General features: G+C 38.9%; 1 protein-coding gene across 1 annotated transcript in view; it reads left to right on the top strand.

Moving 5' to 3' along the window:
• The first annotated feature begins 7,774 nt into the window (after positions 1 to 7,774).
• The window catches only part of RHOJ (ras homolog family member J), a 57,135-nt gene continuing 51,927 nt past the window's right edge, over positions 7,775 to 12,982 (top strand). The window contains exon 1 of the mRNA XM_015826343.2: positions 7,775 to 7,943. Coding sequence (XP_015681829.1) covers positions 7,775 to 7,943 — 169 coding nt within the window. The remainder of the gene's footprint in view (positions 7,944 to 12,982) is intronic.

Here is a 12,982-nt window from a genome sequence, read left to right as displayed (position 1 = left end):
TGAATTGTATAAATTCCCAACTCAGCTCTAACTGCTGCAGAAGATGTCCTTAGATCTACACCCAAAATACATCTCAAGTGTTAGGACTGTGTTTGTCCTAATACTGTAGTAGAATGTAGACCCCAAACTTCTGCTCCATACAAGAGCTGTAAAGCTGCTTCAGGATGAAAGATTAAACCTGTACAATCCATAGACCTTGAAACCTTTCCATATTGTGAGTGAATCCTTAAGCAAGCTGATACTTGGTAAGTATAATATATTCAACCATTAACAGGCACATAAACCATGTTTACCTACCATTCAAAAGAGACAATTAAAAAGTTAAAAAGGAAAAAAAAGACCCAAACACCCCCTCACCAATAATCAACATCCTGGGATTAACACCAGGATTAACACCAGACCAACAATCAAGTAGTAAATAATAATACCCCAATCAAGGAACTACCAACTTAGATAAACAATCAAACAGTAAACAACAGCTTAATCAAGGAACTCTAAGAATAAAACAATATTCTCATGCTGAAAGGACAACCCATTGTACATAAACAGAGAGCAAGCCTGAAAATATTACCTTGTTGGGTAATGAAGTATCTATAAGACAGCAGCCAAGCTTGGAGAGCACCAAGGACTCATAGTTAAGTCCTGAGCTACAAATATTCTCTTATATCAGTAAATATAATGTACTTGGTATGCTTCTACTCCAGTTTAACTCCCACTTAACTCCTGATAAAGGAAGGTATGGCCTTATCCCAACACTTGGAGAGGACATGGTGACTTTCATGTACCACACAAAGTGAAATGCACTCCTATAGATACTCATATTATTTAGCACCTACATACCTGAAAAATGTACAGTAGTACCTTGGTACTCGTTGTTAATTGGTTCCTAGAGGCATACCAAAAACAAGTGCCAAACAAATTTTTCCCTTTTAATGAATCACAAGGCAGCTGACACTAACAGGTTCTAGCTTGTGCATTGAGTACCAAACAAACATGAGTACCAGAACAAAATTTTCATGTCAGAATGCATTAAGTACGCAATGAGTTTCAAAGCAGCCAAATACCAAGGTACCACTGTAGTGTAAAATCTTACATAGGCATAACAGAATTGAAGGAAACTTCTCAAAACCTAGAGGAAATTTCTATTTTACTTCTTCATCATGCTCACTACAGTTCTCAGTCTTCCAGAAAAATACTGAACGAAGAACCTGGCCTCCCAAAGATTGCCCACTCCTGCTATAAAAAAGAGCCCTAAGACTTCATGCTGGATTTTTTTATATAACAGTATACAGTTGCTTTCCCATTTCTCTCTTCTGATGATGTTACTTCTCAAAATCTATAACCTTGGAGATCATCTAAGTACTGTCTAGAATTGGTTTCTTGAAATCATTGACAACTGTTGAACAATATCATCTCAAGGAAAGTGTTTTTTAAAGTGTTGCAGACAAGCTCTATGTTCACCCTGGAAATGAATCTAAAGCATAGTACAGTCTTAATGATTCCCATCCAAATGGATTTCTTCAATGAGTGAGTGCTCCAAAGCAGAAAGCATTCTCGCCACTTATTTATGTGGCCTTTTTTCATGTGTAATCTTTTGAAATCTACAGAAAGCCTTCTATCTGTATGTACAGGGAAGCAAAGCTCCATAAAGGAACAAAACGTTTTCTTTTCATGCAAAGCAGTTACTATTCTTAATTTCCAAGCATTGGTTCCGAATCCCCGTGAATGATTTAAATCAGATGTATGTATATGTTCTGATCATAAAGCCAAGTGGGCAATTTTGATGCCAAAAGAAGAGAATGAAAGAGGAAGTGAGATAGTCTGAAGTGGTAAAATATGAAGTATTTTTTGCCAAACATTTACTTTGGAATCTAATTTACATACTTTAAAACAGCTTCCCCAAACTAACATTCTCCAGATATTTTGGGATTATAATTCTTCAAACTCCCAGTCAGAAGAGTGTCAGTCACAACACATCTGGAGGGACTCAGAGAAGGGACAGCACCAGCTAGAAACTTCCCTCAGTTAAAAAGACAACACAATCCATTGCAAACTTCTCATGTTGTATATGTACAAATATGTACATCAGTGAAATACAGCACATTCCATTTTTTAAAATTGCGGGGCAGTTTTTCCTTCTGGCAGATTTATGTCTTGTCCTTTTACCAGAGTGGAGAATGCCATATAATCATAGCTGACAGGTCATTTTAGAGCCCTGTGATGCCAAATTACTTTATCAATTGGTAAACTCTGAAGGTGGTGGTGGTGACTTATTTATTAAATTTGCTTGCCATCCATCTCATCGCAGAATTTGAATATCCAACAAAATAAAAAGAGGAAATAAGTCTGAAGCTAACCTGGAATTGAGAGAACTGGTGGGAATCCAAGAACATGGATATTCCCACAATTACTGTGTACACTCAGAGATCCGAATATGTCATCACATCTGCCATGGAAAACTAAAATTAAAACTGTGAACAAAGCAGCTGGAAGATTCTGCTCTGCTTAAGGGGCAACAGCTGTATTTTGTGAGCAAGTAACCTGACACAGTTCATGGTCAGTATAATTCAGAAATAACTGCACATTAATAAGGCAGGTTCTCTATCCTCCCCACTGGTTTTATATCACTTCAATCCCCACTCAAATTAGTAAGCAATCATTTTGCAATTCACATTATGCAATATTTGCCTTTGGGAGAAAACAAGTTTAAAGATGAGGGTAAATCAGATGAGTTGCAAAACGTCAGTGTTATTCCACTCTATGAAGGAATTCTAAATTGTATGTCTGCAAGTACTGTATGAGTTGGATGTTATAAGGGATTGCTTTCCTTTATAGGGACTGGATTCATCAGGTTGCAACATAAGGAGGAGTAACCAGTGACCTGCAGGCCATATGGAGCTGCAGCCCTCCTCCACATTTGCCCACACACTTAGACTCATAAATAGCAGTGCTCTCAAAATTAGAAGGCAAAATGCCAGAATTCAGCCATACCTTTTTTTTCTTTCTTCTTTTATTAACAGGAATAAAAAGCAAAATCAGTGTGCAACCCTTACCTAAGCCTTCCCTTAAAAGATGAGTTAATACTATAACACAGGGATCCTTAGTGCTCTCTAAACGTGGTTGTTTTCTTGCAGACATTTCATTACCAAATTAGGTAACATCATCAGTGCTAGTAAGTGGGGTTTGCTCTCATTTTATGTACTCGTTGTTTGCCTTGTCAGTGTTGGTGGGAGTGGTCTTAGTGGTTTCTGATTGGGCTGTTGTTTACTGTTAGCTTGTTAGTATTTTTTGAATGGTATGCAGATGTTGTTTATCTCCATACGCCTGTTGATAGCTGATTTGTGGGAGTGGCAGGTTTCTATATTGTTTTTAGACTTGGCTTGGTCTAGGATGCTCACAATTTCCCAGTTGAAACTATGGTTAAGTCTGCCCATGTGTTGTGAAATTAAGCACCTTTCATCATGTCTTCTGATTGCTTGGTGTTCATGAATGTCCTCTGTTTGTTTATCACACACAGTGGCTTACAATGCTTGCCATAGATAACTCCTGATCTCTCTGAGGCTGCTGGGTCCTTCAACTCACCTAGGATATTTTGGAGGGCTTCAGTTGTCTTGTGTGCCATAGTGATGTCATTTGGCTGCAATAATCCACTGATGGTTTCAGAGATGCCCCCAATGTATAGCAGTGCCATCCCCATCCCAGTCTATGTTGGCTGTGCTACGTTGGGTTCACCCACTGATGAAGTTGCATGGATATCCATCTTGCTGGAAGATGCTCTATAAACAATCTGTCTCCTCTCCCCTCTGATGCCCAGGGTAGCCAGTGTGCCTGCATTCATCTAAATAATGCTCCCACCAGCTTCTTTTATGAGAGGCCTGGTTGCTGCCCTGATAGTAGAGTACCTGGTTGGGGTAGGTAGTCCTATGATAGACCTGTGTTTCCAATTGCCATCTCTGCTCTAGTAATGAGGACATTCAGGAAGGGTAGCATGCTGTTGTTCTCTTATTCCCCAGTGAATTCCACATTCCTGAAGATGTTATTTATGGTCCCATATGTGTTCTCCAGTTGGTCCTTTTTTATTATGACAAAGGTGTCCTCTATATACTGGATCCATACTTTGGGTAGTATACAAGGGAGTGCTATAGATTCCAGGCACTGCACCACAATCTCTGTTAACAGTCCCAAAAGCAGTGATTCCATGGGTGTTCCTTTGATTTGTTGATATATTTGTCCATTGAACTGAAAGTATGTGATTAGGCAAAGGTTGATAAGATCCAGGATTCTGGGTATTTCAATCTTGGTGTACTTGGTTTAATCTACATGGTGTACTTGGTTTAATCTACATGCTGTCATGGATTCCCTAGTCAATTCTGGTTCATGGATGTAAAACATGCTGTGACATCAAATGAGACCATGATTTCATTTTTATCCATCATCATGTCTTTGATTCTTTGGAAGCACTGAAATGGGGAGTTGATAGAGCATTTGCTTCCCTCTATGAGGTGTCCAAGCCCTTCTGTTAATTCTTTAGCAATGATGTAGGTGGGGGTCCCTGGCAATGATACAATTGGAGTAAGAGCTATGTCTGGCCTGTATGCTTTGGACACAATGCAAAGACACAGGCCAATGTAAGCCAGTGCAAAGCATATAGGCCAGACATATGTCTCCATCCAATTGTATCATTGCCAGGAACCCCAACTTACAATAGTGCTAAAGAATTAACAAATTCTTATAGCCTAGTCCAGAGTGGAGACATCAAAGTACTTACACCAAAACTGACTTTGGTTCATGGATTGAATTGATAAAGAGAAATTTAACTTTTATATACAGTTCTGTTTTTAATTCAATTCAATTCAGAATAAAGTTGGAGGGGGCCTTGGAGGTCTTCTAATCTAGTCCAGCCCCCTGCTCAAGCAGGAGACCCTATACCATTTCAGACAAGTGGCTGTCCAGTCTCTTCTTAAAAACCTCCAATGATGGAGCACCCATAATTGTTCCATGGGTCAATTGTTCTCGCTGTTAGGAAGTTTCTCCTTAATTCCAGGTTGCTTCTCTCCTTGATTAGTTTCCATCTGTTGTTTCTTGTCCTGCTTTTTGGTGTTTTGGAAAATAAGCTGACCTTCTCTTCTTTGTGACAGTCCCTCAAATATTGGAATATTACTACCAGTATCATGTTACCCCTAATCCTTCTTTTCTCTAAACTAGCCATACCCAAATCCTGCAACCAATCTTCATATTTTTAGTCTCCAGGCCTTTACATTTCAAATGGGAAAATCCTTTTTAAAGCAAATGCCTGGAAAAAAACCCCCCATAATTTGGTGTAATGAAATACTATTCTAAATACCCAACTCTAACATATTAAGTCTGAATATTCCACTATACACACATGCATACATATAAGTTAATATATGATCCTGTTGATTGTGTTTGTATGAAGAAGTCAACTGATGGGTGTTAGTCCTGTAAATCAATTTACTGTGCAGACATCAGCTGAAATAAGTCCGTTTCTTGACTCAAATGGTAAACTGGGGAATTGGCCAAGTGAACATTTTTTTTTTAACTTTTTTGCTGCTTAATAAAAAAAAAGTTCTTTTACTTCATACTACACTTAAAACAAAAATTTTCACATTTAAAAAGCAAGCATCCCAGAGCAAAACCCAGAGCCCTACCAGATGTGGCATGAAAAACAAACTGAAGAACTCCCCTGTCCCACCAATAAATTGAACATTTTGCTGGAGGTTTTCCATTATACTTCCTCCTCCTGTGATGATATCAGAAGTTTGAGGAGTAAACTGCTATCTCATGCAATGGGAAAGTCGCCAATTGGTCAGAAGGCTACAAACAAGGAGGGTGTAAAACTGCATCTGGAAATGCCTTTAGATAAGATAAAAAGCACCATGCAGGTAGTCCTTGACTTACAAACATTTGTTTAGTGGCTGTACGAAGTTACAACTGCACTGCAAAAAGTTACTTCCAGATGGTCCTCATACTTAAGGTAACTGTCGCAGCATCCCCAAGGTCACATGAACAAATTCAAGTGCTTGGCAAGTAGCACGTGTCTGTGACAGTTGCAGCTACCATGGGTCATGTGATTGCCGTTTGTGACCTTCACAGCTGGCTTGTGACAAGCAAAGTCAATTGGGGAAGCCAGATTCACTTAACAAACTGCAGTGATTCATTTAACAACCATGGTGCAACTCACTTAACCACCTTGCTTAGCAATAGAAATTCTGATCTCAGTTTTGGTCATATGCTGAAGATTACCTTTATTGGAATAACTTCTTAAAAGCTTTACAAAATAAATGTCCATCTAGGATAGCCAACAGATACTCTGCCCTGCAATTTTGAGAGCTGTGTTCCCAACATACTGACAGTGCCAGATTGGAGAAGGTCGCTGTGTGGAGGTTAAGGTTTAGACACAGCTTAATTTATTCCCTCAATTTTGAATCTTTTTCCATGCAAGTAAGAAATCTCAATCCTTGCTTTCTAATCACAGTGCAGCTAGAATAGGGCAACAGGTACATAATTCCAAAAGAAGTTTAACCTGGAATGGATAACAACAAACAATTAAAATGTCATTGTTAATGACATACTGTATTAAGTTCATATTATACTACTTGAAGTTTAGTTCTTAACTGCAGAATTGTTGAACATAAACAATAGCTGATAAAGTGCCACATATTTGCCTACTCAGTAAGGGGACAGCTGAGCATTTTCTTCATAGCCATGCCTGTAATTTAACAACAACAACAACAATTACAGCCATTCAGCATTCTTGGTAGGAGAAGAAGAAAAAGCAGAGATATATTTTTGTGGCCAACTGAGGAGCAGATAAATTCACTGGGAAGTTTGAGGAAGGGCAATCTGTCCGAGTAGTGAAAATTATAAGAGTTCGGTAGAGGTGTTTTTAAACAGAAATGATGGCAACTATTCTTAATTTGTCCCAGATGCTGCCAATCACTCTCACAGAGGTCAATCCAGGGATAACTCAATTATAATATCAATCCCACCAAGAATGATTTTATGTGTGGGCGCTCTTGAGAGAAGTGTGACGATAATGTCCAGATGGATCATTTGGAGCAGGAAGCTTGTGAACTGCAGTCTGCAGTGAGACCTCTAGTGTTTTTCTTCTTCCACATCCTGGCAGAGTTCCTGTAAAGTATAAACACACACAGAGCTTCTATTGTTTGCAGCCCTTCACGAGCCCCACTGATCCTAATATGGAATTCAGCAGGAAACCCATGATTTCCTGACATAGAGCAAACTGGAGAAAATAAAGGGATTGCCTGAAATAAAAAGAACAAGAGACACACAGAGAGAGTCCCTCCATTAATTGGTTCCAGTTTCCACTTTCTCTTTGGAAATGCAATGGAAAAATGGAATGGATTTAGCACGAATCCCTGATTTTTCAGGCCAAACCAGAGCAGAAGAACAGACATTCAGCTCCTCCGATTGCTGCTATTTTTAAGCCGTGTGAAATACCACCGTCTCTGTATGCAAGATGAAGATTTCCTGACTTGAACTAACGACACGCGTGTCGATTGTCTATTTATTCCCTCACATGGTTCTCCTCTGTGGCTTGAAAAGATCAAGTGTACAAACTGAAGTTATGATTTCATGATTGCCTGCCATGCAGCAACAACAATAGCAACAAAAAAATACTCATTCAAGAAGAAGCCTGCTATCAACAACTGAAATTCTCCTTTGGGATCTGTGCTCTTTCGGGTGTGCTTGCAAAAGCTGGAAGGAAAAAAGAAAAGCAGGAACAACCAGCATGAGTGGCAAAGAAGAAGAGCCCAGCTATTCGGATAGCAGCGTGAAGAAGATGCTCAAGTGTGTGGTGATTGGTGACGGAGCTGTTGGCAAGACCTGCCTGCTGATGAGTTATGCCAATGATGCATTTCCGGAAGAATATGTACCGACAGTGTTCGACCACTATGCAGGTAAGAATAACCCATTCCTCTTTCTTATATGTGCCAGAAGTGTTCAAATGCTAACCTATTTCCTCCCCACAAATATGCATTTACATGCATTCACAGACCTTATCAAAGCTAAATGTACCTTACACAGTGATAGTAGCATTCCTAAGGGGTGTAATTGTGAAACTTCCCCTCTACAAAGAAGCCCTGCATGTAATGAATTAACAGACCAGAACTTTACCATCCCTTTCCTCATGAACTACTTATTTTGTGGCAGGTAGTGATAAAATTTGGAAAGTGAGACCATTTTAATTAAACCACTGTGATCTAATGGTGTTGGCTGGCTCTAAACTTTTATATTAATGATTATTAGTTTTTCCTCTTCTACTCTTTGAAGAGATGGCCCCAGATAAGGTTTGCCAAGGCATGAAGAAGAAGTCCAGCCTAGTTCAAGAGGATGGTTGTTATGGTGATGGAATATATATGTATATCTCCCCACCACCACACTAAGTGTTCTTTCTGGTCTAAAAGTTCATTTGTGTCTTGCCTGTTTCAGAGCCAGTATACCAGTCCTACAGCAATGCCTTCTCCATAAGATTGGCTGGCTTCAGACATCATGAAATCATTTTACTTATTTACTTATTTATATTTCTAATTCACTTAGTATCAGGGATTTTGGTATATTACAAAGCCCATGCAGACACACACAAACACACATAGACCATAAAACCAAATATATCTCAGCCACAGTTTTGTCATCTCTTGAGAAGTAGATCTAAAGCAGGGTATCAAACTCGCAACGTCACGTGACGTGTCGCAACGTATCGTGACTTTTTTGCCAGCAATGGGGTGGACGCAGTTTTGGCATGACGCATCCGGCCCGTGGGCTGGCACCCCTGATCTAAACAAAGCCTTGCTATTTGTTGAATATAAAATGAAGATTAAAAGTGTGGTGTCGTTTTGCATAATCTTTGTGTATATTTATTAAAATGCATGCATGCAAAACTAGATCTTACTGCTTGGACTGAAATAGAGAATTCCCTACTATTTCTTCATAGTAGGGAAACCTACAACTGTGATTGCCTGCTGCTCAGTCCAATATTTTCCCCTTTTGTGCTTTAAACAATTCTTGGAATAGAGGAAGTTTTCAGGGTATTTTCTCCTGTAAGGCAGGAAATCCATCCACAGTACCAAGGAGCTGAATTCTATTCCAAAGCTCACATTGCATGCTAATGACATTTACAACCTAACTGGAATGCTCTTGATTCCAATCCATTATAAAACATTAAGAAACTCCATAACACAAGGACTAGACAAAGTAGTTGTGACTTTGCCTGAAAACTTAGTTTGGAGAAAAGATATGATTTTCAGGGTTTTAATCATTTTCCACAAGGGTTAAAGAAATAAAATAAAAATAGTGGCTGGGTGAGTGGGTACTATAGATTTCAGAGGTTATTTGGAACTAAAGTACTAATCAGATTTGAACTAACTCTGATTTGAAGGATAAACTCATTAACCTTGATTTTTCTCTGGGTTGCATTTGCAAGACCGCCTCCTACCAAACACCTCCCTTCGACCAGTCCGCTCCCACAGAGAGGGCCTCCTTAGAGTGCCGTCGGCCAGACAATGCCGGCTGGCAACCCCCAGGGGGAGAGCCTTCTCTGTGGCAGCTCCTGCCCTCTGGAATGACCTACCCCCCGACCTACATACAGTTGCGGACCTGCGCCTTTTTCGCCAAGCCCTGAAGGCCCATCTATTCCGTGCGGCCGGCCTGGCGTAGTTTGATTATGTTTTAGTGGGGGTTTTGTATGGGGTGTTTTTAGAACAGGCCTGTTATTTAATTTGATTTTAGAACAGAAACTTGTGTATATTTATCGTGGTTTTTAGTATCGCCTGTTCACCGCCCTGAGTCCCGTAAGGGAGATAGGGCGGTATANAATAATAATAATAATAATAATAATAATAATAATAATAATAATACGTGGGCAGTTGTTCTGAGAGATAAAGGAATAAAACTGGGGTAGAAAATAGGAGATTTTCCTGAAATTATTGGACTATAGTTTACAGATGGAACGTAGATGGAGTGAATCGTGAAATTCAGTCATTTTTGTAGTCCAGGGTTTTATGGCTAAATATATGGTACACACCAAACCAATTAGTTCTTAATCAGTAAACCATGGTTAATCAAACCATAGTGTCTCACAATATGGGATTTCAGTCCAGTTGTCTTAGCCTAATCTACTTCCAAGATTTGTTGGGAGGATGCAGAGAGGAAAGAAAGAAAGAAAGAAAGAAAGAAAGAAAGAAAGAAAGAAAGAAAGAAAGAAAGAAAGAAAGAAAGAAAGAAAGAAAGAAAGAAAGAAAGAAAGAAAGAAAGAAAGAAAGAAAGAACACGGCCCTAAGCTTCTTGAGGGAAGAATGGGATACAAAGGTCATTATAAATTAGCAGTTGTCATTAGAAATTAGACTTGCTTAAGAGGATAAATAATTCTGCAGCTGCTCACACAAACAATTTACAAAGATAAATATAACCAAAACCAATCTCATTACTATTGTTAAATGTAAGACAGCAATCTGAACAAACAGTGTAATCTTGTAGTAGAGATAAAGAAATGTACCGGTAAATATCTTTTAACAAATAAAGCCCAGCACCACATGTCAAAAAGAGTTAAAGTAGAAAATTAAATACAAACCAAGACTGTATCAATATTTCATTTAGGATGGAGTTACCACTGAACTTTTTGCTCTCTCGAAAAAGGATGAAGAACACAACACAATATTCTAAAACCAGCAAAAAAAAAAGAGAGAGTGGTGGCCTCTTTAACCTAAATGTTCTTTATAAATGTCCCTGTGAAATAAGCAGATGCCATTATCATAAAAGAAAAGGCAACATGTATCTGTAAAAGCTAATTTTATAATACCACCAAGGGATAATGATGATAAATGGAACTTGGCTAATCATTTGGGAGCATTACTAACTGGCTTCTTTTAGCCAGGTTAAAAATTACAGATTGGCAGATCTTTCTTGGTTCATTTCACTCCAGGTTCAGAAGCATTACCATCTTTTGCATTCCATAGTCCAGAAAGAGTGACACAATTACATTTCCCAGTTCCCAGCTTGATTTTTGAATTCACAATATATTGTAGTTTACATAAATTATGTCCCTGGTGGGAACTACATATCTCGTAGAAATACTGTCATCAGTAAAATTATGCACTTTGGGGGCAATATCATGGAATCTGTTGACTGTTGCTGTAATTATATCAATTTCAAGTTTTCACTAGTAGAGATGCATCTATTCTGCAGCTTTGACATATACAGGTTCAGTGCAAGTATACATTCCAGATTAGTAGGGCCCTTCTCACATGACCATTTCAGAGCATGAAATTCATAAGAAATTTTTTAGCAGTTTTGGCTACCAGCTGTAGTCCAGTTGTGGCATTCACCAGTATGAGTCAGCATCTACATTATTGCAAGTCTAGAGCCAATATATGTGACATTCTGCACATAAGCTTTTCACAAGATTAACCATGGGAACAAGCCTCAACTTTCCTTGCCGTTTTGCCCATTAATTACCAGAATGAGATGTCAAACATGCTGCATGCATTGTTATGTATATATTTCATGTCTGCATTTGAGTATCAAGCAGATCAGTCCTGGCCTGGTACTCTCAAACATTTTATTTGTAAGTAAGATAAAGAGACAATGCAAAATCAATTAATCAGGGAGAGAAGCAACCTAGAACTAAGAAGAAATTTCCTGACAATTAAAACAATTAATCAATGGAACAACCTGCCTCCAGAAGCTATGAATGCTCCAACACTGGAAGTTTTTAAGAAGAGATTGGACAGCCATTTGTCTGAAATGGTATAGGGCAGGGGTGTCAAACTCACAATGTCACATGACGTGTCGCGACATATCGTGACTTTTTTGCCATTGCCGGCAATGGGGTGAGCGTGGTTTTGCTATGATGCATCTGGCCCATGGGCCGGCAGTTTGACACCCCTGGTATAGGATTTCTTGCCTGAGCAGGGGGTTGGACTAGAAGACCTCCAAGGTCCCTTCCAACTCTGTTATTCTATTCTAAAATATCAAATATGCAGGTGACAAAATAATAGGTAGCAGAGTTAATGCCTTAGAAGGCAGAAATAGAATTCAAAGTGAGAAATATGCAAAATGATAGAAATTCAATGCAGACAATTGTGTAATCCTTCATTTAAGAAACAAAGATCAAATGTACAATCATAGGATGGGAATAGATGGCTTGGATGTAGTATTTGTGAAAAAGAGTTTGGAGTTATAATTGTCAACAAACTGAATAAGAGTCAATAGTGTAGTATGGCTGTGAAAAAAAAGCAAATATGAGTTTAGGCTCCACCAACAAAAGTATGGTTTAATATCATTTTACTTTATTTCACGCTTGTCAGATCCCATCTCTAGTTTGTATCCAGCCCTGCACACCAAACTTAAAAAGGATTCAGATAAATAAACAGCTTAAAAGAAAGGCAATAACGACACTAAAACTATGAAGAGTGATTGAAAGAATAGAAAATAGTTAGCTTTAACGATAAGAAGACTGTGGGAAGCACAAAAGCATTTTCAAAATGCCTGAAACAGTGACACACAGAAGGTCAAGACCTTTTTTTTATTATTCCAGAGTGTAAGACATGCAATAAAAGGTTTAATTTACAGAAATGCAACAACAAAATATTTCCCAATGGTAAGAGAGGTTTTTTTTAGAAAGGTTATAAACTCTCTTTCCCTTGAAGTGCTCATGCAGAGACTGACGATCCACCTTTCAGGGACAGGTGGCATGCTGCGGGTGCTAATAGGAAATTATTGAAATTGGCCAAATTAAGGTTTTTTTTAAAGGGGTGTTTTAATAAATTTTTAGGGGGAACAAGGGAGGTTGGGAGGGGGGAGGATCACCTTAGGTCAGGACCAGCCATGTCTGAGGGTTGCGGTGTAGAAAGGGTGGGGGGGAGGGTGGGGGGTTGAAGGAGGAGGGAGGTATTAGTACGGTCAGTGGGAGAGGCAGATATGGCGGGAGCAGAGGACCATA

This window comes from Protobothrops mucrosquamatus, unplaced genomic scaffold (assembly GCF_001527695.2).
Source record: "Protobothrops mucrosquamatus isolate PMUCROS unplaced genomic scaffold, P.Mucros_1.0 scaffold3066, whole genome shotgun sequence".
Lineage (NCBI taxonomy): Eukaryota > Metazoa > Chordata > Lepidosauria > Squamata > Viperidae > Protobothrops > Protobothrops mucrosquamatus.
The sequence above is the reverse complement of the archived record's forward strand: the minus strand, read 5'-3'. Positions and strand labels throughout refer to the sequence as shown.